Source organism: Pinus tabuliformis, chromosome 5_2, assembly GCF_031772625.1.
Source record: "Pinus tabuliformis cultivar Carrire ecotype Pingquan chromosome 5_2, CPIR1, whole genome shotgun sequence".
Classification (NCBI taxonomy): domain Eukaryota; kingdom Viridiplantae; phylum Streptophyta; class Pinopsida; order Pinales; family Pinaceae; genus Pinus; species Pinus tabuliformis.
In genome coordinates this window covers 176330212-176355817 of record NC_142306.1, presented here as the reverse complement: position 1 = coordinate 176355817, position 25606 = coordinate 176330212, and the positions used below count along the sequence as shown (strand labels likewise).

Below are 25606 nucleotides of genomic sequence, written 5' to 3'. Positions count from 1 at the left end.
ATGGTGATTCTATGTTATTAGTAAACTGGGTAAATGAACGTCAATTTTTGTCTTGTGCCAGTTTTACAAGATATCATGAGGATTAAAGGAACATTTACATTTTTCACATTTGTTCATATATATAGGGAGAGGAATGTCACAATGGATCGCCTTTCTAAAGAGGACCTGGTCATGGATAGGGGACCTTGGCAAATCTCATAATATCTAGGGGAGGAACATTATGAGTCTTATCATAGGCCGTACATGGAGGAGGCAACACTGGATTTTGTAGAGATGGATAACATCACAAAAATACACCCTGGATTTTGTTTTTCTGGTTGTATTTTTTTTGGTTAATAGACTTCATGATTAATGTCATATCTATGACTGGTAGCTAGGAATATCCAATATTCTTGATTACAATCAATGGACTCTTCTATTTTTTGGCCCTGAGATCTATATTTCAAATCGATGTAAAAAACAAACAAACATGTTCATGTTTTTTTTTTGGCACATCTTAGGGATATTTTGATTCAGATCTCTATAGACTCTAGGAGGATCTTTGAAGATCCTTAAGAATATACGCTCTCGAAGTGTATAAGCAGAATGTAATTCTGTTTCGAAGGAATAGAATTATGTTTTTTTTTTCATAGGAAAAAAAATAGTTCAACATGGTATCGGAGCACTAGAAAGAGAAGGAAGATCAATGCACAAAGGCTTACATCGAATTTTATTTTTAAGTTGAAGGGTTTTGTAGTTAAGGGTTTGATCTGGGAGAATGACTTCTACCAGGTTGAGGTTTGAAGATACTGAAAGGGCATCTAATTTCAATCCATGGAAGTAGAGAATTTCAATAATTCTCACGGAAAACAATGTGTAGGAATTTGCTGATACTAACATACAACCTCTTTCGTATGGTACAAGATATGCTACTCATAATTTGAAGGATGTGAAAGTTCGATGCATCATTTTGGATGCTTTGAAGGATCATGTGATTCCTCACATATCAGGAAAGAAGACTTCCTATTAAATGTAGACAACTTTGACAAAGTTGTACCAGAGTGATAATAAGAATTGGAAGATGGTGTTGAGAGAGAAGTTGAGAAACGCCATGATGAATAGATCATACACAGTGGCATCATACCTCACTAGGATTCAACAAGTTCAAGATGAACTTGCAATTATTGTGTTAGCTGTGATGGAGGATGAACTTGTTAAGATAGCCTTGTGCCAGTTTTCAAAATAATGAGCTACTTTTGTGACAAGGATCCCGGCACTAGATAAACTTCTTGATTTGAACAGACTTTGGGATGACTTAACTCAAAATGCAATTTGAGAGGAGTCATTGTTTGGTGGACAATGTAGGAGTAGTAGAGGAGAACCTTGCACTTGTTGGTTAGGCAAAGAAGGGTAAGGCAAAAGCTAAGCAGAACCCAAGTGGAGGAGCTACTTCATAGGCTGATAATAAAAAGGACACGAGTAAAGTCAAGTGCTTTGCATGCCATAAATATGGACATTGTGTAGGTCAATGTCCAAACAAGAAGAAGGGCAAGGGAAAGACACCTGTGGCTGCATATGCACAGCTGGATGAGTTGGCCACCAAATTTGAGAAGGAATTCTCATTGGTGTCTTGTCTTTTTGGCACCATTACATGTGGGGTGATGTTTGTGGATAATGGAGTATCTTGTCACGATGAGATCTCAAGATCTCTTCACAAGTGTGGCAAAGGAGCAGAGAGACCTACATGTGGAGCTTGGGGGCAATGCTAAATGTGTAGTAGAGGGTGTGGGAACCATACAATTTCAGTTGGATTCCGAGAGTCCAATGGAGGTGAATGAGGTGATGTATGTACCTAGGCTTAAAAAAAAAATACTCTTTGTATCAATGATGGAGGTCAAGGGTTATGAGGTCAACTTTATAGATGGACACGTACTTGTTAGGTTGAGGGCATCTGACCTTAGCTCGAGGAGAGTGATTGCAGGCAAAGAGGGTAACCTATAATTTTTGAGAGGGCAACCAGTTGAGCCCTAGTGCATGCCATTGACAACCTCTGTGAACTGTGGAATAGGAAGATGGGTCACTTGCACTATAGAGCTTTACCATTGTTACGAGAGACAGTCACTAGTCTTTGGGAGTTCAGTGTAGAGCAGGATGGAGTGTGCAAAGGATGTGCACTTGGAAAGTATGCTAAGGCTGTATTTCCAAGCAACGAGAGCAGATTCAAGGGTGTGTTGGACTTGATACATTCGGATGTGTGTAGTCCTATGTCAGTGGAGTCTGTGATGAGGTATTGTTATTATGTGATATTCGTAGACAATTTCTCCAGGAGGACTTGGATATGCGTCTCGAAGGCCAAGGATGAGGTCTGTAGTCGGTTTCAGGAGTTTAGGCCACTTTTGGAGAACCACATGGGGAAGAAGATTAAGATCCTTAGATTGGAAAATGGGGGCAAGTATACCTCCAATGAGTTTAAGAATTTCTACTAGGAAGATGGAATTAACAAGGAGCTGATAGTGCCATATAATATGCAACAAAATAGATTGGTAGAGAGGAAACAAGGTCGTCATTGGAGCAACCAAGGCTATGATCCATGATCTGCTTATGTTTATGTGGACAGAGGCATGCCACATGACTGTCTATTTGTAGAACAAGTGTCCTCTCAATATTTTGGAGGACAAAAGCCTTGAGGCGTATTTCGCAAGAGTCAAACCGGAGGTGACCCACCTTCGCATCTTGGGTAGTTCAATTTATGTCTACATTTAGAAAGAGGACTAAGTTGGAGCCCTTAGTAGAGAAGGGCATTTTTGATGGATACAAAGAGACTAAGGCTTGTAGGGCTTCAATTCCAGTGTAGAGGAAGATAATGGTCAATTGGAGGGTGGGAACTTTAGGAGGTCACATGGATTGGATCCAGTAGTGGCAGAGGATTGGAAGCAAGAGGATCTGAAGACTGAGGAGGGACCAACAACACTAGTAGCAGGGACAAAACCTTCTGATCAAGAGGAGGAGCAAGATATTCCTTCGAGCTTTGTTAGGAGGAGGTTGAGATGGGCTCAACAAACATTGAGGGATGCTGAGGAGCATGTGGAGGTTCCTGGGAACACTTTCAGGGAGAGTAGACCGCCGAGGAGATTTTCCAGTTACATGGCGTTGATGACCAGAGTCAGTGAGTCTAAGCCTTCTACTTTTGAGGAGGCAACAAACCAGCAGGTTTGGAGGGATGCCATGGTGGAGTACAACTCCATCATGAAGAATGATTTTTGGGAGATTGTACCAAGGCCTGAAGGGAAATCAATGGTCACTTCTCGATGGATCTATAAGATCAAACATGCAACAGATGGCAGTGTCGAGAAGTATAAGGCAAGGTTCATTGTGAGAGGGTTCTCCCAGGAGGGAGTAGACTAGGAGGAGACTTTTTCTCCTATCACCAGATATGCATCTATCACGGTGATTATTTCCATTGCTTCAGAAATGGAGTGGAGGATACATTAGATGGATGTGAAGATAACCTTCCTCAATGGGGTAATTGATGAGCATGTGTATATTGAGCAGCCTCAGGGATTTGAGGTGCATGGGAGGGAGTCCCATGTATGTAGGTTGAAGAAGGCATTGTACGGACTTAAGCAAGCACCTCAAGCATGGTACTCAAGGATTGATGGGTACTTGCTTGGCTTGGGCTTCACTAAGAGTGAGGTGGATTCCAACTTGTACTATGTTCTTGTTGATGGTGATCTGTTCATCTTGGTGCTCTATGTGGATGATCTCTTTCTGACGGGATCTGAGAAGCTCATAGAGATGTGTAAGGAGGACCTTGCTTCGAAGTTCGAGATGAAGGACATTGAGATGATGCACTACTTTTTGGGATTGGAGGTGTGGTAGCAACCAAGAGAGATATTCCTTGGGTAGGGAAAGTATGCGATTGATATCCTGAAGAGATTTGAGATGGAGAATTACAGGCCTATGTTGACACCCATGATTACCAACTTGAGGAAGCTTAATGCTTTTAAGAGTGAGTTGGTGGATCCCACATTGTATAGGCAGTTGATAGGGTCCTTGATGTATCTATTAACCCTAGGCCAAATATTGTTTTTTTGTGAACAACTGGAGCTAGTTTATGGTGGAACCTCGGAGGATACATTAGGTGGCAGCGAAACATGTGCTCAATTACATGAGAGGTATAGTGGAGTATGGACTCATGTATGTTAGTGTTGGTAGAGTGCAATTGCAGGGCTACACAAATTTAGAGTGGGATGGGAGTGGAGTGGACAAGAAGAGTACTTGGGTCACTGTTTCAACTTGGAGTCAACTATGATCTCATGGTTTAGCAGGAAGTAACACTAAGTAACACTTAGCCCAACATGGGCTGAGTAGATGGATGCAAGTTTGGCGAGTTGTGATTGCAAAATGCTTATAGGTTTATTTGGTATTGAGGTGGGACCCACAATGATTCACTGCAACAGTCAAAGCTAGATCAAGTTTTCAGAAAATCCAGTGTTTCATGATAGGTCCAAACATATAGAGATCAAGTACCACTTCATTAGAGAAAGGGTCCATATAGGTGTTGTCAGATTGCATTACATATCCATAGATGAGCAAGTGGCAAACATTCTCACCAAGCCCTCATTGAAGGGCAAGTTTCAATTCTACAGGGACAAGTTGGGGGTGGTGGAGAATCCCTTCCTTTCTTGGGGGGAGTGTTGATTTTATAGCATCTGAAGGTCTTCTGCATATGTTACGTGTCTAGCAAGCAGGAGAAAAGTCCTCTTTTGCTTATTCGAGAGGAGCAAGTTATATGATTTCTTTCCTAAATTTTAAATTAGGAAAAGCACATTAATTTAATTGATTAATGTTAGCCAATTGAGCAAGTTTCTAAGGATAAATAATTTAATTATTTAAGTGATTTAGATCTAATCTCAACCATTCATCTAAGTGGGTTAGGATTTAATCCTCGCTGTCTATCACTTTGGAGATTGAAGGTTAGAGATTTTGCTCCATTTGAAATGATAAAGAGAACCTAAAGGATAGGATGAAGATACACATTGCATTTTGGAGAAAGTGATTTTCTCATGAGTGAGAGGCTCGAGTGACAGAGGAGAAAGAGGAAAAGAGTGCAATAAATTTTTGCAAGGAGAATTTGTGTGAGGGCTGAGATATTTAAAGGGGGTTGAGACTTGGAGGGGAGAGAGAGGGCAAAAATCCTGAGCAGGCTGAGATAGTGAGAGAAGGCCGAAAATTCTAGCAGGTGGGTCAAGACTTGGAGGCCAAGTTTCCTTGCACGCGCTGAGAATTCCAATATGTAGGCTGTATAGCTAGGAGGGTCAAATTCTGCACGTACATGTCCAAATCTGCTAGGGCCAATTCATCTTCCAGAGCAGCCATTTTTAGTGGGCGGAATTCTTCGTTGGGCCGAAATCTTAGGCCCATTACTAGGTTCTAATATTACTATATTTTTTGTGTACTTTCTCTATGGGTCTAGGCCCTAAATTTTCCATATTTCAATATAAAGTGAATGGAGATTTATTGAGGTGAATTTCTACTATCTTGTGGTGATTTCCTATTTATTTTTCCGCTGCAAATTTACTGCTTAAAAGTTGAGAACACCATTAAGTCCTCCCAACTATTTTTGTTCTTCTCCCAATTCTTTTTGCGCCTTCTCAACATTACCAAGACGACGTCTTATGCTCTTGACCTCATTTGTACATCAATTAACCTTTGCATGTAACTCATCATTACTAACCATTTTGGGGTTTGTTTTTTTTTCTTTGCAGCCTCCACTTATTTTTTAATATAATTTATTTGATATATATTTTTTTAATATTTATGTACAAAAGGTTAATTTTTGAAGAGTACCATTTTCTTTATTATTTAAAAAGGTACTTGTTATATCTCGACCCCCCCGCCCCCAAAAAAAAAGTCACTATTTTTTTAATGTATGGACGATTATGTCTTTATGGAAAGGGCGTATGACCTTTACAAAATTTTGCAATGATTTTTTTTAAAGGGCACAATGATCATTGGCTTGTATGGGTATATGGCAAAGAAAAGTGGGTTGTATGGAATTCATAGAACGAGTGACAAACCTAAGCTAAATGTAGCGGCGCAACAATGATTGACAACATGTATGAAATAGTATGACATAGTCACAGGGGGGATATGGATGGTAGTACAGAATGGTATAGTGGTTGTTGGTTGGTGGCTGACAAGTTGAATGACAGTGTGTACAATGGAGTGGGTGGTTGAATGAATGCATGGGTCAGAGCATGGTTATGTACAGAACGCAGGTGTACGGTGATCAACTTGTTTGTATATCTTGTGTGGATGACAATTGTATGAATCACTTATACTGCTAAGCATATTTAATTCATGAAATTGGTTGGCTGCCTGTAGTAAGTTACCCACAAAATTAGCCACAATTGGCTCTGATACCAATGTAATAGATAGTCCCTATCTATAACTGAAGATAGAATTATTTTGTAGACACAAAATATATTGATTGATAAAAACGATTGATTAGAATGATGATGTTACAATGAGCCTCATGACAGTTTATTTATAGGATTGATTGGTCATGAGGTGAAGGGACAGGTACCCTTTGACTTTAATTAATTAACTTAATATTATTTATTATTATTATTATGTTTATAACAATCTTTGAATACTTCAAACTTCCCTTTTGCTAAGGGCTTGGTTAGAATCTTATCTCATATGAAGTGATATATGATCTCTGTGTGCTTGGACCAATTATGAAACACTGAATTCTCATAGTTTGATACAACTTTGATTATCACAGTAAATCATCATGGGATCCAACTCTTGATCAAATAAACTGGCAAGCAACTTGCCAAGCCTAATGGCCTCACAACTCACTATTCTAGCTGCCATATATTTTGAATTTGTTGAGCTAACTGCCACAAATGTCTGCTTCCTATTAAACTAGGATATCATTACCGATCCCAAACTAAAGCAAAACCCTTGAGTGCTCTTCCTGTCTGCTGCATTGCCTACTTAATTTGAGTTTGTATACCCCTACAACTTCACATTACCATCTCCAAGATATCTTAGACTATACTCCAACATGCCCCTCAACTATTGAGCACATGTTTTTCTACTACCTAATGCTCCTGCCCCAACTTCAACGTGAAATGACTTAAGGTGTTCACTACAAAACACATATATGGTCTAGTGTTGACCAAAAACATCAAGGAACCTATTAACTGCTTGTACAATGTGGGATTCACTAACTCTTATATTAAGTCACCTTCTTCAAATTGGTGATCATGGCTGTGGCCATAGGTTTGTAGTCCTCCATCCAAAATCAATTTAGGATTTCAATTGCATACTTACCTTGCACAAGGAATATCTCCCCTAGTTTTTGCCAAACCTCCAAACGCAAGAAGTAATGCATCATGTCGATGCCCTTCATCTCGAACTCAACTACCATATCTACTTTGCGCCCTACAATGAGTTTCTCCACACCTGTTAGAAACAAGTCATCTACTTATAACACCAAAATAAGCAGTTCACTCCCAACAAATATATAATTTAAGTTAGGATCCACTTCACTTTGGATGAAGCCCATACTCAATAAATATCTATCGATCTCGGAATATCATGCTTTTGGTGCCTGCTTGAGTTCATACAAGGCTTTCTTAAGTGTACAAAAAGGGGAATCCTTCCCATTTACCTCAAAGCCCCGAGGTAGCTCCATGTACGCTTCTTCCTCAATGATCCCATTAAGCAAAGTTGTCTTCGTCTCCATCTGATGTATTCTCCATCCCATGACGGAAACTATGGACATAACTGCTCTAATGGAAGTCTAGCAATTGGAGCAAGAGTCTCCTCATAGTGCACTACCTCTTTCTGGGAGAACCCTCTTGCTATGAACCTCACTTTGAACTTCTCAATGTTGCCATCTGCAACATGCTTAATCTTGTAGAGCCACCTAGAACCCCAACTGATTTCCATTATGGTATTGGCACTATGTCCCGAATATCATTCTTCATGATGGAGGTGTACTTCTCCATGGCATCTCACCATTCCTGCTGGTTTGTCACCTCTTGAAAATTGGAAGGCTTAGAATCAATGTTGTTGCTCATTAATTCCATGTAAGTAGGAAACTTCTTCGAAGGTATGCTCTCCCTAAATGTGATCTTAGGAGCCCCAACATACTCTTGAGCATTCCGCAATATCTGTGTGAACCATCGAGGTCTCCTAACAAAACTGGAAGGGGATAATATCTCTTCCAATGTTTTAAAACTCCGACTCCGACTTCGACTCGGCTGAGGGTCGACTCCGACTCCGACTTCGACTTGGTATTGACTCGGCCGGCTCGATTTCAATGACTCGGTCGTTGTAAAAAATACATTAAATATTTATTTTTTGTAATAAAAAAACACAATTTTAAAGATTTTCATCATGTTTCCAAACACACAACATTAGAATATAGAGAGAAGACAACATATGTTCAAAGTAGGCTCATGAATATATCCCATATATCAAAATGGCACCCAGTGCACTGTTCAATACATACATGATGATGATATAGAGATCAAAACAAAAACACATAACCAAGGAGGCTAGAAATGGCCTCTACAACAAAAGTAAACTGTGACCAGTACTACTGGCTACTGCTAGAGGAGCCAACATCATCTGGCTCAACCTCTGAATCAGAGTCAGATAGGGAAGCCCATGGATCCTCCTCATCATCATCTCCAACTGCAATTGTAGAAGTGGTAGCACTAGCAGGCTGTGCAGCAGCTGCAAGATGAGATAGACGAGATATGCGCTTCTGTCGTGGCTGAGCAGAGGAAGCGCTTGCAATTGGAGGACTTGGGGCTGGCCTTGAGGCTGGTACAAGTGGATCTGCATTCAAATGAACATTATGTTCAAGTGATGCCTCCACTTGTAAATCCAAATCAAGATCCTCATCAGAATCAAACTCTATTGGATGACTCTCCACTATCCAATCTGATGTTGGATCAATGTCTTCCAAAACAATGGGATCTGAATCAGGTCTTTTGTTCAATAATTGGTTGCATCTGAGCAGGAGGTTGTATTGGACATACACTAGATCATTTAACCTTTTTTGATCCAAACAATTTCTCTTTTTCGTGTGAATCCTCTCAAGGATAGACCAATTGTGCTCACACCCAGTAGCACTGCAAGTTTGACTCAAAATACGAATTGCAAACTTCTGCAATTGAGGACAATGGCTACCAAAAGCCTCCCACCATTGTGCTGCAAAAAACATAAGAGTGTAATGAGTTAGCTCAACAAAATTAAAAATTATATCCAACTTTCAAATTATAAACGATTTAACAAAATAAGTATTAAGAATATGAAAATTGAAATTTTTGTTTACCTGGCTCATCTGCTTCCCTTGCAATCTTTGCTAGGTTCTTCCCAAAGGTACCTGTGGCTTTGCTGAAGGTTGTGACTTGTCGGTGTATCTCTAGTAGATCACACTCCAATGGGATCATGCGATCAATGCAGTCAATCAATCCATCTCTAACCTCCCCCCTCAAAGCTCTTGTCGCCAGAGCTTTATAATGATACTGTGGGTTCTGTTAAACACATACATGGCAACAATAGAATATGACAGATAAGCATGAGAGTATATCTATTATTAACAAATGATATACATTTATAGTACATTCATATGACCTTTGGTTTCGTGTTCCAAGGTCTCTTGGACTTCCTTAGACTATTCAACGTCCACACCAACCCTTAGAGTATTAGGTGTCCAACATTCCCCCTTAATTCGAAGGGTTATGTATGAGTCCAAGAAGAGAGCTGTAATACAAAACGTGCAAAACTGCATGGCAGCACTAGGCTGAATGTGCTCTTTGAACTGTTGGTATAAGGGAGGTGGTTTAAGGATGACCACCAACACTGGAATGCTTAACACAGTTCCCAGAACTCTTCCAAGTCTGGCATGAAGCTCAGGTCTTTTGCTAGAGGAAGTGTCCTGATGTTTTAAAGAGGGAAACCTTCTGAGGTCTCACCTCGCATAAAAGGGAGAACCTCAACCTGAAAAGGGAGGTCTCAACCTGTGATGGTTTAAGGATGACCAACAAATCTGGAATGCTTAATGCAATTCCTAGAACTCTTCCAAAACTGGCAAGAAGCTGAAGTCTTCTGCTAGAGGAAGTGTCCCCAATTCTTTGAAGAGGTATCACCGACTGAAGGCATGCTTAGGGGCATATTTGTCTCTGGCTACAACTTTGAATTTGGTATGGCAGGTTGTGGCTCAGGCTCGCTTGATGTGGCTTTGAAGCTTGTAGATGACCATCATTTCCCCCCTGTCAGATACAAGGTGAGATGATGGAGAAAATTCAACTGCAAGACTATTCAATACTCTAGAACAAGTTCTGACATATGACTGGAATATCTTCTTGGCTGTTGATGCCCATTGCCAAGAAGCGATCCATCCAAGATGAATCTTTGTTCTTGCAGGAGGTTTGTTTCTGAAGCATCTGTTTGAAGAATGACTGGTTTTATGACAATGCTTACATGGATGAAGATCAAAACAATGATCTTTCATGTGGCCAACTCGGTCACAGTGTTGGCATTTAACAACTTGTTGTTGTTGATGTGGAAGAGGAGCAGAATCTGGAACAGTTGAAGGTGAACTGTCATGAAGGAATCCAACACTCTGAAATTGGATGGGCTTTGAGTAATCTAGAATATGAAAGGACACGTCCTTGTCATATCCAAGACCAATTCTGTGCTTGTTGTGGACAAACTCTTCCCAAGGTCTGATGATGGGCTTGGGAAGTGCAAATTGAACTTCTGCATCTGCATGTAACTCTGCTGCTTTATTGGGCACTGGATCTGAATCAACTGTAACATTATTGACTTGCTGTTTATGGGTTGTTGTTTCAATGTTTTGAACAAAAACAGGTTCAGAATGATGTCTATTATGTTGTAACTCCTCTTGCTGTAGCTTTGTTTCAAGCTGCAAAAACTCAATATTCTCTTGTGCATTTTGCAGACACATTTAATATTGGAAGGAGAGGTTTTGTTGATTTTAACCATCTCATCAACAGTGGAATGTATTAAATTATTCAGTAGTTTCGAATCTCGATACATCATCCCTTCGATTCATTTCAAACCAATATAATCAAAGAAATGATGTTATCTTCCACCACAAATTGACCTATAAAATGATAAATAGCTGCAACTATTAGATGAGTAGCAGGGTACCAATATCACCAAGTCACTGTAGCAGACAACCCAGTACTAATTTCAATGCAGCAAATGATGCTTCAATGCACTTCTCAAATTACTCACACTGTGCAAAAGAAGAGCCAATCTTCTACTTTCTTTGCAAATGAGATTTGTCTGATAGTTCTAGAGCCTACTCACAAAACATATTTTCATTCAAGATTCAAAGATGCAATCATCTTTATAACGAAGTATGCACAGATCTGTTACACACCAAAGCCGACATTGATAATGTGAGTAATAGCATCTGCAATAGACCGAGTTCTGGCACCCAATCTCGTTAGCTCATCAAAGCTATCTCCCGCTAAAAGAGTAGCTGTGTCCAACAACATGTACTCATGGCATAAGAATTCATCAACGCACAAAGGTTTCGTGGGAGTATACATGGTCTTCACAAGTCAAGGTTTAATGCTCCTTTAATAAACTCTATGCGGAAACGTTTGATTTAACTATCCAAAGTCTGGATCTTTATAAACCTTTGAGCGGAACCTTATAAATCCTTCATAATCTTTGGTTATTTCTTATTACCCGCGCATATTAACTACACCATGGATTTTAGACTTTGGATAAAACTCAACTTAAACCATAATACATTAATCTTACTTATTTCTATTATAATTCCCATATAATAGAAATATTTCATAAACCACACTTAAACCTTACCTTTCTTCCATTCCACAAACCTTTGCACATATATCGATGCTCTCCTTAGCGCATTAAATCTTCGTCGTCGATCTCATTCCTCAATTCGACGGTTATCGCGCAATAACTCGCGCCAACTAGCCTGAGCCAATCTCCACTGTTTATTTCTCCTACCTCAATCCAACGGTGATAGCGTCATATTGCGCGATAACAAGCACGATAGTTAATACTCTGAAAGCACGCGAGAAAAGTTGTTTTGGGTGTGCTACGTGTCAACCCCTCAGGTTAATCGCGTGAATTTGTAAAATACCGTTTACCATTTTGAGACCGCGCGAGATACTACTTACCGCTTTCGTAGACTGCTCCATTATTTTGCTGTCACGTGGCTTAATCTGATCCCTTCACTTCTTGACTTTATTTTGCGCGATAAGATCTCCGTCGATCCTATTCTATGAATCCTGTCCGTTGATCTGGCTGATTTGATGGTTCCTGTTCTTTGCTGTTTAATTCTTTCTACGTCGTTGATCTTTCGTGTGTGACTTGCCTTTGCCTCATTTGTACTTGTATACGGTGCTACTCTACTACCTCCGTGCCGTCCACCAAAGGTAGTTTGTCCAAATCTCGGGCTACCAAATGTTGGAGTTGTTGACTGAGCTCCAAAAGCCGAACTATGACCAAAAGGAGATGGAGTGCTTCCAAATGTTGTGCTGCTCCCAAATGCTGGAGTAGATGCTGCACCAAATGGAGTAGATGTCGAAGCCAAATAGCGTTGTATATATACCAACGTTATATATGGGGAGACAACATCATATATGGAGACAACATGTTATATATGGAGACAACATGTTATTTTCCCTTGAGGGTCCCGCTCGTCTGACCAATCACTGTTGGTCCCTTGTTGACTTCTCCTTTTATCAAGCGCTTCAATCCACGCCGTTGATCTCACTTCTCCAGATCCGACGGATATCGCGTCGTCCGCTCACTAACTAACCCGGACGATCTCCACCGTCGATGGGACCCGTCAAATCGAATGGCTGTCGCGCAATCTCGCTTGAAATCTTGCACGACTGATATTTGGTTGAGAGTGCGCGAGAAAAGTGGTTTTCTCGTGCTACATGTCGCCTGCTAAGGTTAATCGCGTGAAATTTAGGAATACCATTTCCAACCTTTAGGGCATGCAAGATACCGCTTACCACTTGCCGAATACTAGCCTGAGCCAATCTCCACTGTTTATTTCTCCTACCTCAATCCAACGGTGATCGCGTCATATTGCGCGATAACAAGCACAATAGTTAATACTCTGAAAGCACGCGAGAAAAGTTGTTTTGGGTGTGCTACGTGTCAACCCCTCAGGTTAATCGCGTGAATTTGTAAAATACCGTTTACCATTTTGAGACAGCGCGAGATACTACTTACCGCTTTCGTAGACCGCTACATTATTTTGCTGTCACGTGGCTTAATCTGATCCCTTCACTTCTTGACTTTATTTTGCGCGATAAGATCTCCGTCGATCCTATTCTATGAATCCTGTCCGTTGATCTGGCTGATTTGATGGTTCCTGTTCTTTGCTGTTTAATTCTTTCTACGTCGTTGATCTTTCGTGTGTGACTTGCCTTTGCCTCATTTGTACTTGTATACGGTGCTACTCTACTACCTCCGTGCCGTCCACTAAAGGTAGTTTGTCCAAATCTCGGGCTACCAAATGTTGGAGTTGTTGACTGAGCTCCAAAAGCCGAACTATGACCAAAAGGAGATGGAGTGCTTCCAAATGTTGTGCTGCTCCCAAATGCTGGAGTAGATGCTGCACCAAATGGAGTAGTGTCGAAGCCAAATAGCGTTGTATATATACCAACGTTATATATGGGGAGACAACATTATATATGGAGACAACATGTTATATATGGAGACCATAGTTGCAGGAATCGCCCCCCCCCCGGATCCTAAGCCGGAATCGCGTCCCGTACGGAAGCGTTCCGGAACCTCCAGGCGAAGCGCGATTCCGGTTTTTAAAAACGATTCCTGGAAATTAGGTTGCGTTGCCCCGGATCCGCGCTTCGGAGGGCGCTTCGGGCATCCGGAAGCGCCACGCTTCGGGCCCGGAAGCGCACGCAACCCGAGCGCTTCGGAGCGCTTCCGGAAATTTCCGCGCGGGCAGCAAAAGAAACTTAAATTTTTTTTAATTTCTTTTAAAAGTTAACTTAACTTAGCATGAGGGGGTGGGTTAGGGTGAGTTTAGGGTGAGGTTAGGGTGAGTTTAGGGTGAGTTTAGAAAAGAATAAAGCCCCCATTCTCTTCTCATTTTCTCACTTTGAGTTTATGAGAGTTGGAGAAGAGAAGAGAGGAGAGGAGAAGAGAAGAGAGGAAAGGAGAGGAGAAGAGAGGAGAGCTTGGAGGAGTGAAGAAGGAGGAGCTAGGAGAAGGAGGAGGAGCTTGGAGCAAGAGCTTGGAGGACTTCATCTACAAGAGCTAAAGAGGTAAGTTCAAACCCCAAACTCCCTTGTTTTTTTGAAAAAAAAATTGTATTTTTCTCCTCCCTCTCCTACTCTTTCCCATTGTTTCTACTTGCTCCTTTATTTACAGGTTGTCCACCACCTATATCCATATTCCAAGATGGTGTTCTTTTGGCTTCTATGTATCATTCCACTCTTGGTTTTAATGATGGCAAGGGTGAGGAATAGAGGGGAAGAGGAAGGGGATGAACTTGGTCCTAATAGTAGTGCCCCAATGTATGATGAGGAGGAAGGGTTTGAAGAGGAAGGGGATGAACTTGAAGGGGACACTGAAGCACAAGATGGGAAAGGTACATCAACACCCTTGTGGAACTATGTGACCAAACTTGATGGGGGAAAGGGTGGTGGATCTTACAAATTTGTGTGCCCTCATGGTTGTCATGGAGGAAAACCATATACGGGTTCATATACCCGTCTGAGGAGGCATCTTTGTGGGGTGCTGGACAGTGATGAAAAAAAGGGTTCTGTGGGGGTACAAATTTGCCCAAACATTTCAACTGAACAAAGAAGAAAATACATCCAAATAGAGATGGCTGCACAACAAAAAAACAAGAAACAAAAAACTCATTCTGAATCAAGTGCAACCTCTAAATTTGGTAGTTGCCCATCTTCTCATGGTACTTCTGCAACCTCTGGAGGTAGAAAAACAATAGGGGATTTCCTTAATGTTGCTGGGAGGGATGATGTGGATGGAAAGATAGTCCGTTTTCTTTGTGCTTGCGGTGTACCTTTCAATGTGCTTCGCTCTCCCTATTGGCATGACATGGTAAAGGCCATCAATGAAGCCCCAAAAGGATACAAGGCCCCCAACTATGAGAAAGCTAGAACAGTGTTATTAGAAAGAGAAAAAGCTAAGGTTCAAAGAGCTTTGACACGTTTTACACATGAGTGGGTGGATTATGGGGTATCCATTGTATCAGATGGGTGGACAAATATTAGAAACCAACATTTGATAAATGTTCTTGGTGTTTCTTCTAGTGGTGCAGTATTTATTGCATGTCATGACTCCTCCTCCATCAGTGCAACTGCACAAAACATTGCAGATCTCCTATTGAAATCAATCAAAGATGTTGGTCCGAATAATGTGGTTCAAGTGATCACAGATAATGCAGCAAATTGTAAGGCAGCAGGAAAAATTATTGAGCGTACTCATCCACACATCTTTTGGTCTGGGTGTCTGGTTCACACATTGAACCTTTTGATGCATGATATTGTGAAACACAAAGATTGTGGGTGGATTGCTGAGGTTTACAGGAAAGGGAAGCAGCTCATTAAATTCATCACAGGGCATACAAGGGTAAACTACTTCTATGGCACTTACTCCAAGTTGCAATTGCTTAAAATTGCAAAGACAAGATTTGCTAGTTATTACCTCACCTTTAGGCGGCTAGTGAGGGTGAGACAAGCTTTAACTAATCTGGTGTGTGCTGAAACATGGGATGAAATTAACACTGACACAGATGGTGCTAATGTAGTCAAGGACACTGTTCTTGACAGTTACTTTTGGTCACAGGTTAAATATGTTTTGCAATTCACCAAACCAATTTATTACATGATCAAGTTTGCAGATTCAGATCGACCAGTAATTGGGGAGGTGTATGAGCAAATGGATAGCATGTTGGGGCAGATTAAAGACATTGTTGAGCCTAGAGATACCACCTTGTACAATTATATTCGTGTAGAGGTGCAAAACCGATGGGAAATGCTAAATATTCCATTGCATGCATTAGCATATGTTTTGACACCTAAATACTATCATCCATCATGGCTTTCAACACCAGCACCTGGGGGGGGAAGCAGGAAAAAACCACACCAAGATAGAGAGGTTCACGAAAAATATATGGCTGCATTGAGTAGATTAATCCCTGATGATGAGGAGGCTGCATTGGTACAGAGACAGGTGAGCAACTATACGCTCAACACTGGTCCATTTGGGAGCATGCATGCAATTCAAGATCGAGAGCATTTTTCTGCTCTTGAGTGGTGGAACATGCATGGAGGGGGTACTCCACTTCTACAGAGTTTGGCATTGCGGGTGCTATCACAGGTGGTAAACACTTCTTCTGCAGAGAGGTGTTGGAGCTCTTATTCTTTCATCCACAGTGTTAAAAGGAACAGGTTGAATTTAGACCGGGCAAAGAGCTTGGTTTATGTTCATTACAACTTGCGATTGTTGTCCCATTACTGTGAAGATGCAAAGTCTAATAAAGACTTGTTGATTTGGGACAAGAATCCAGAGGAGCCCAATTTGGAGGATGGAGTGTTGCGACTAGAGCAATTAGAGGATGCTCTTATCCAGGTATGTCCATTGTGGTATGAATTTTCCAATTTTCCCTTATAAAGCATTTCTCTAATTCATGTTTTTAATTTTTTTGTTAACTAGTGTTTTTTTTTTTTGCATGAATTTTTTGAGCGATTCTAGGATGATGATGACCGTGTTGATATGCCACCACCCCCACCCCCATCTGGTCCCTTGGTTCCTAGGTTCCATGGTTCAACACCAACAGCAGGGGGTTCTTCTTCATCAGTTCCAGTGCCACGACTTACACAGGGACCATCTTCTTCATTGCCACCACGTGGAGGCCCGCCATCACGTTCTATTCGTGGTGGAAGGAGGAGAGATTAGTAGATATATTCACAATCTACTTCTTTTTGTCATAGATTACTCATTAGACTTGTAGACTTGTGAATTTGAATTTTGAACCTTTTTGGCTTGGCGGTGACCAAGTGACATATTTTGTAAACATTATTATTTGAATTTTGGACATGACAAATGTTGACAGTTGCTCACTTGCTAGATAAATCATAATATGCTCTATGTTTTATGTTTTATAATATGCTTAAATGTTTTATGTTTTATAATATGCTTAAAAATTTGATGTATGTTTGTAATAGCTAGAATATAGATGATTGTTGTACATACTAGTAGCTACAATGGAATCATGGATGCCATATCTATCTTGATTTATGCAAAAATATGCATGTTTTCATGTCTTCTACAATTAATTTGGTATTTGGGATGTTTGTTTTGAGTATAAATGCAAAAAAATATAAAAAAAAATATATATATAGCAGACGCTTCCGCGGATGCTTCGCTTCCTAGATTTTTGGAAAATGACGCTTCCGCGCTCCGCGCTTCCGCTTCGCTCCCGCTTCGCTCCCGCTTCGTGCAACAGCATGTTATTTTCCCTTGAGGGTCCCGCTCGTCTGACCAATCACTGTTGGTCCCTTGTTGACTTCTCCTTTTATCAAGCGCTTCAATCCACGCCGTTGATCTCACTTCTCCAGATCCGACGGATATCGCGTCGTCCGCTCACTAACTAACCCGGACGATCTCCACCGTCGATGGGACCCATCAAATCGAATGGCTGTCGCGCAATCTCGCTTGAAATCTTGCACGACTGATATTTGGTTGAGAGTACGCGAGAAAAGTGGTTTTCTCGTGCTACATGTCGCCCGCTAAGGTTAATCGCGTGAAATTTAGGAATACCATTTCCAACCTTTAGGGCATGCAAGATACTGCTTACCACTTGCCGAATACTAGCCTGAGCCAATCTCCACTGTTTATTTCTCCTACCTCAATCCAACGGTGATCGCGTCATATTGCGCGATAACAAGCACGATAGTTAATACTCTGAAAGCACGCGAGAAAAGTTGTTTTGGGTGTGCTACGTGTCAACCCCTCAGGTTAATCGCGTGAATTTGTAAAATACCGTTTACCATTTTGAGACAGCGCGAGATACTACTTACCGCTTTCGTAGACCGCTACATTATTTTGCTGTCACGTGGCTTAATCTGATCCCTTCACTTCTTGACTTTATTTTGCGCGATAAGATCTCCGTCGATCCTATTCTATGAATCCTGTCCGTTGATCTGGCTGATTTGATGGTTCCTGTTCTTTGCTGTTTAATTCTTTCTACGTCGTTGATCTTTCGTGTGTGACTTGCCTTTGCCTCATTTGTACTTGTATACGGTGCTACTCTACTACCTCCGTGCCGTCCACCAAAGGTAGTTTGTCCAAATCTCGGGCTACCAAATGTTGGAGTTGTTGACTGAGCTCCAAAAGCCGAACTATGACCAAAAGGAGATAGAGTGCTTCCAAATGTTGTGCTGCTCCCAAATGCTGGAGTAGATGCTGCACCAAATGGAGTAGATGTCGAAGCCAAATAGCGTTGTATATATACCAACGTTATATATGGGGAGACAACATTATATATGGAGACAACATGTTATATATGGAGACAGCATGTTATTTTCCCTTGAGGGTCCCGCTCGTCTGACCAATCACTGTTGGTCCCTTGTTGACTTCTCCTTTTATCAAGCGCTTCAATCCACGCCGTTGATCTCACTTCTCCAGATCCGACGGATATCGCGTCGTCCGCTCACTAACTAACCCGGACGATCTCCACCGTCGATGGGACCCGTCAAATCGAATGGCTGTCGCGCAATCTCGCTTGAAATCTTGCACGACTGATATTTGGTTGAGAGTGCGCGAGAAAAGTGGTTTTCTCGTGCTACATGTCGCCCGCTAAGGTTAATCGCGTGAAATTTAGGAATACCATTTCCAACCTTTAGGGCGTGCAAGATACTGCTTACCACTTGCCGAATACTACCCACGTGCTTAATTCGTATATTAATAAAGACGCTTAAGCTCAATATTAATCATTAATATTAATCCACTGTGATATTCAATAAAATGGAAATCACAGAGTCTTGGCCCTCTCGGCTCGATTACAATTGTTTGTCTTACCTTTTCAGTCCCTTCAGTATTTATATAATTGACCTGTGTAGCTGTGAGAGAATTACAATGAAATTACTTAGAACCCTTACCATTTTTTTTATCGCTCCCAATTCCTTTGCCCAACGTGTTCCCTTCATTCCTTCTGCGACAATGTCGAATATCATTTCTTTCCTCAGAGCGAAGATGTCGAAATTCTTCTCCCTCTAGCGCCAAGAGTGTTGTCACCATTTCTCATGGTCATGGCTGTAGTGATTTGTTCTTAGCCGGGATTGGCGTTCCATTAAGATCATGGCGGTATCGAGCGTTCTTTTTCTTCCAAGATTTGACGTTTCTTCTTCTTGTGCAACTTTTTCTTCTTCTCCAACAGGCACTGAAAATGGTTTTGGTGGAATTCAACAATTGAATATACAAGGCTTCACGGTTTTGTCTCGAAATTCTAGAAGATTATGGAGAGCGAAGCATAGGTTTTACAATGCAGTGAATGAGACTAGGCGTTAGAATGCAGTGAATGAATTAATCATATTCGATAACCTGCAAAGAATGGAACAATGGCAGAGGTTGCAACTATAATTTAGCTGAGAAAACATTCATGAAATGTAGAATTGATGGCAGAAATGACCTACACAACAAGGCCATAAAACAAGTGGCTCAAATATGAGCAGGGCAGGAGTACGCTCGCTCTGATACCATGTTAAACACATACATGGCAGCGATAGAGTATGAAAGATAAGCATGAGAGTATATCTATTATTAACAAATGCTATACATTTATAGTACATTCATATGACCTTTGGTTTCGTATTCCAAGGTCTCTTGGAGACTATTCAGCTTCCACACCAACCCTTAGAGGATTAGGTGTCCAACAAGTTCAAAAAATACCCAACTGCATGTATAGGGCGATGGAGTTGATTGTTCCATCTTTCATGAATGATTGCCCAAATGGGCCCATACTTAGCCACTTTATCCTTGTATGCCCTCTTTATTTGCTCCTTTGCTTGATCCATAGCCTCATAAATGAAGCCCATAGCCAATCTTTCCCCATCCACCAACTGCAACACCTTAACCAGTGGCTTAGCGACCTTCACAATCTTTGCTGCCTTTCTCCAAAATATTTCGTCATTAACTTTCTTTTTCAATTCTTTGCCATCCTGTTTGTGAGACCACTGGCTTTGATTCCATTCATCGCTGGAAAATATCTTTTGCAAGTTTCTATGTTGTGAAAGCATAGATTGCAATGTCAAAAAATGAGTAGCAAATCTAGTGATGGCAGGCCTAATAATATCCCTGCCCCCTGTGTGTCTCCTCATAAGGCTCAAAATCCATGAATGATTGTAGATAAATTTTGTTATGCTTTTGGCATGATCTACAATATTTTTGACCCAATCTAATTTGCCAATATCTTCAAGCATGAGGTCTATGCAATGTGCAGCACATGGGGTCCAAAATATGGTTTTGTGTTTTTCTTTAACAATTTACCAGCAAGAACATAGTTAGAGGCATTATCTGTGATGACTTGAACAACATTAGCCACCCCCACCTCCTCAACAACCTCATCCAATAGTTGAAACAACAATTGTCCATCTTTCACCCTATCAGATGCATCAACTGATTTTAGAAACATGGTTCCCTGTGGGTAGAAGATAAGAAAGTTTATGATGGTACAGTTCCTTTGATCAGTCCATCCATCTGACATGATGGTACATCCTGTTCTTGCCCATGAGTCTTTGAAATCTTTCAAATACTCATTAATGGAGGCAATTTCTTTCTGCAAACGATACCCCCATATCTCATGCATAGTAGGGCCTTTGAAGCCTTTTACAACAACATGTATGGCATCAAACATAGGCTCATAATATGGTGAATGGGAAGCATTGAAGGGGATATCAACATCATACCACCATCTACATATGTAATCACAAGCAGTCTTCCTCAATTCTTTCTTCCAGTGGTCATCTAAAGTGGGTTGCAAAGTTCTACTAGCTTGAGGATCATGTGCATTTGATGCAGAGGAGGGTGTGACAGTGAAATAACTTTTGATATTCATATCACCCTTCTTTTTCATTTTACCCTTACCCTTTTCTTGAATAGACTCCAAAGAGGGAGGAACATATCGGAACGGGTTGGATGCATCAGTATAAGGGATAGAAGAAGAACCCTCAAAATCAAAATGGGGGTTGGAAGCCATCATTTGTTGTATACTCCTCTTCCTCCCAACTTCAGCCTCTAATTCTTTTTTCCTAGCCTTTTCTTCTTTAAACTTCTCAAAGTTATTTAACAATTCCTTCATAATCTCCCCAATTTCTGGTGATTCACATGGAGTAATTTGGCCTCTAATCCCTGCCAAGTGTTGTTTCAGCTTGTTAATGTCCCCAGGACCTTCCTTAATTTTTCTATGGCAAAATTTGCAATGCATTTGACTATCAACCATTTCAACATATGCCCAAGCAGCCTCTTTTACTCTAGGTGCCATTTTTTCACTTGGAAATCAAAGGAAAAAATTTGAAAATGAAAACAAAAAAAAACAACATTGCTTCAATGTTCATTTCTTTCACAAAAAACACTCTTTTAAATTTCCAGATTTGCACAAAAAAATAAATAAGCAAAAACAGATTTTTAAAAGTGTTAAAATTGGCAACTAGGGCCAAACTCCATGTGGGTCATCTTATTTATGGCAGTGGATATTTTTCTTGGATCCCTTTCATCGAGAGGTGTAGGATTGATCTAAAGATCATCCGATTCTGATAAGTATTCATGGAGTTATGAATTTATTTGTGTTATAAGACAAATTGTCGAGTCGGCCAGCAACTTATGTAGGCTCAGAAGCCAACAGTGATGTCCATTCAACCCCTATGTTTTAGTATAAATAGAAGAGGACTTGAAGTCATTTGAGACACTCATATACTCTTCATGTGATCTTCTCCTCTCCACGTCCTTGGGTTTTTGGTGAAGGAGAGACACTAAGAAGTATACGCAGGCCTATGTAAGAATGATGCCTAGATCTAAATGCAGCTATGGAAGAAGCCCTAGACGCTGTCATGGAGAAGTCTATACGCAACAAGAAGAAGGCTCACATTCGGTCTACAATTGATGCGAATGAGACTGTGCTTGGGACAAAGAAAAGGAGACAAAAGCTAGCCGCAGTCCTAAGAAGGGTGCCCTAGCCGTAGTTAGGAAAACAGGCCAGCGAGTTTGAAGGGATGTTTTCAGGTAACCAAGTACTAGAAGGAGGGCTGAAGCACCACGTTGGAGGGCCGCAATAGTAAGGGACTATTCTGGGTTAGTAAATGGAGGGATTCCTCCTAAAACAGGCCGAGTAAGGGACTGTTCTGTTGTGACTAGGCTGCAGGCCTGTAGGTGCTATTTTGAGGATCAATCAAAGCGCTGTAGGTGCCTCCTCAAACAGTGAGGTCACATAACTTGAAAAGAAGAGGAGGCCGCACAAATTAAAGGTGTGTTTTGGGCATGACTTGGATTGATGTAGGTTACAGAGGGAGCCCTAACCAGTGACCAAAACACTGCCCATAAACAGAAGTGCAAAGTATGGTAACTTGTGCTTTGACTTGTTTGATTGGAGAGGTCTCTTCATTGATAAGGAGATTCTATACACTGTCACATAGGAGCTGCAATGTGCTAGTAATGGGACAGCTACAATAACATGTGGCAGCTATGGTACAATGGGACAGCAGCAATAACATGTGGCAGCAATGGCTTAAAGGTCTGCTGGAAGGAATCAGGAACTATAGCCTAGCTGCTTTGCTAGGCTACAAGCCATAGCAAGCAGCTAAGGCTGATATACTTATTGTTGCATGATGTAACAACAAGTGACAGGTGCAACCATAATAAAATGCAACATAGCAGACATTGAGTGCAGATTAGCAATGAGTACAACACTGGGTGCAGATCTGTGATAAAGAACAGCTCAATGATTGGAGCAACAACATGAAGTTCATAGCATGGTCATGATTAGTGCAGCATGGTGCAGGTGTAGCAAGTGGACAAGATGCAGCACTATGATAGGGGAAGGAGTCACCTTGGAGAATCAGTTGAAGCAACATGTCTTCAACTGATCTCATATAGATATAGAAAGTAAAAGTATTGACTTTTGTTGTCAATGTACTATCTCTCTCTCTTTTTCTGCTGAACTATTGAAGATCATAAAAGAAGAATTGATCAAGGGTTTCCCCACATTGGGGTTTGTCCTTGGCTGGCGCCACATCTTGTGTCTTCTTGTCTTGGTTTGTCTTCTGCGATTTATGTTTATGTTCTATCTGCAGTTTACTTTAATGCTAATGTGATTGCTAATCTGGAAAAGATATGGAGCTAACTGTGAAAATTGAAATAAATTGCTCTTAGCATATAACATACCTAAAATTAACAAGAAGTGAAAAAAAATACCTCTAGGCACAAACTGCCTCCTCAAAGTTGCTCCAACAAATCAACTCCTCAATGCTGCTCCAATGGCTGCCCAAGAAGCTCCTCACTCTTGCTACAATGCTTGCCCAAGACTCCTCACTGCTGCTCCAAAAACAAACTCCACAACTCACAAACTCTCACTCAAATTCTCACTCAAATGCAGTGAGATGGCTGTGAGGAAATGAGAGGGGTTGGGTGGGTTTTATAGGGTTTAGGAGAGGGGAATGGACCCCAAAGAACCCAAAGGCAGATTACAGTGAGCTTTGGGGTCCCCAAAAATCAATTAAAAAAAAAATGCCGCTGAAATGAGTTGATTGGCTGCTCTTACCGAGCCGGTCGAGTTCGCTTGGACTCGGCCGAGCTAGCCGGGTTTTTATCAAGCTGGCCGAGTCAGTAGCCAACTCGGCCCACTTGGTAACAACCTGGCCAGCCGGTTCGGTTCACTCACTGTTTTGACCCGGTCAGCCTATCACTCGGTTTGACTGGCCGTTTTTAAAACAAATATCTCTTCCTCTTTAGTTGAATGTTGTTGTCTTGAAATAAAATTTATTGGTGTCTTTGGTGACCTTGGCTCAAGCTCCAAAGCTTCTTGCTCCTCATCCTTTGTCACTGGAACGAGCTTTTTTGACTTCCTCGATGCAACTTCTTCCTCAAGCTTTACATCCCTACTTACCACTATCTTCCTTTGCTCTAGAATATAGACCCTATAGGTCTTTGAAGTCTCACTGTAAGCCACAAATATACCCTTACTGCTAGAGGGCTCCAACTTGGTTCTCTTTTCTATAGATACATGGATATAAATTAGACAACCAAAGATGCAAAAATGACTTAACTCTGTTTCACACCAGTGAATGCCTCCTTTGGTCTCTTATCCCCCAAAATCCTATGAGGACACCTGTTCAGGATGTAGATTGTTGTGTTGCATGCCTCTACCCAATGAAACATGGGCAAGTCTTGGTCATGTATCATGGCATTAGTAGCCCCTATGATGGATCGATTCTTTCGTTTGGCCACCCCATTCTACTGTGAGTTGTATGGAACTGTGAACTCCCTCTCGATTTCTGCCTCCTTGTAGAAATCCTTGAACATTTTGGAGGTATACTCACCCCCATTATTTGATCTCAAAACCTTGATCTTCTTTCCTATCTAGTTCTCAACAAGAGATTTGAACTCTTGAAACCTACTAAAGACCTCATCCTTGGTCTTTAAGAAATAAATCCACATTTTGCGAGAGAAATTATCAATAAAGGAAACATAGTACATACCTCCCAAAATTGATCCTATTGGCATTGGTATACAAACATCTAAATGAATTAGGTCTATAATCTTAGTAGATCTGTGCTCGCTACTTGGGAAGGTAGCCTTGGCATGCTTTCCAAGCATGCACCCTTTGCATACTCTTTGTTGAACTATGGAAGGTCTATGGTTATCTCTCTTATAAACGGTAACGCGATATTGTAGGTGCCCTATCCTCTTGTCCCATAACTCACACATGTTGTTATTGTTATGAATTAGGACTTGAACAAGTTCACCTTGTAACATATACAAATTTCCTTCCCTAACCTCTATAATATTTGCTACTTATGGGTTGGATTCCTCCTGTTTGTTCTTGAACTCTTCCCCATAACCCATAATGGAAATTGAACACAAATTTTTCTTGAGACCTAAAACAAACAAAACATCATCAAAGTCTAAAGAGTTACTTGACTCAAGCTGGAAGGCAATAGTGCCAACTCCTACTACAAAATTCTTGGCATCATCACCAAGCTCAACTTGTACTCTCAAGTCTTGCTTTGTTAGAATTGAAAACAATTGTTGGGCTGATGTCATATGACTAGATGCTCCACTGTCCACATGCCATGCATTCCTTGGAACCGTGTTGTTAGAGAGGCAAGATACCATTGAGAAATATTTCTCAAACTTGACAACAAACTTGTTCATCTGAGTTCTTATAGAAGCTGCTATCTCCTTCTTCGACTGCTACCCTTTGCTCTTCTTATTGTCTAGACAGTACGATGCATAATTTTCAAACTTATGACAAATAAAGCAGTTAATACTCAAGCTCTTCTTTTCTGACCGTGAAGCTGGCTCAGTC

The 25606-nt window shown here is 41.0% G+C and overlaps 2 protein-coding genes across 5 annotated transcripts in view; both read left to right on the top strand.

The window, feature by feature from the left end:
• LOC149158109 (uncharacterized) overlaps nucleotides 1–25606 on the top strand; it is a 136766-nt gene that overhangs the window by 7115 nt on the left and 104045 nt on the right. The window lies entirely within an intron of this gene.
• On the top strand, nucleotides 16074–17142 carry LOC149158111 (uncharacterized). Its single transcript, XM_089437706.1, has 2 exons — nucleotides 16074–16656; nucleotides 16780–17142. The coding sequence occupies exons 1-2, from the start codon at nucleotides 16198–16200 to the stop codon at nucleotides 16981–16983; spliced, it is 663 nt and encodes a 220-aa protein (XP_089293832.1). The 5' UTR covers nucleotides 16074–16197; the 3' UTR covers nucleotides 16984–17142.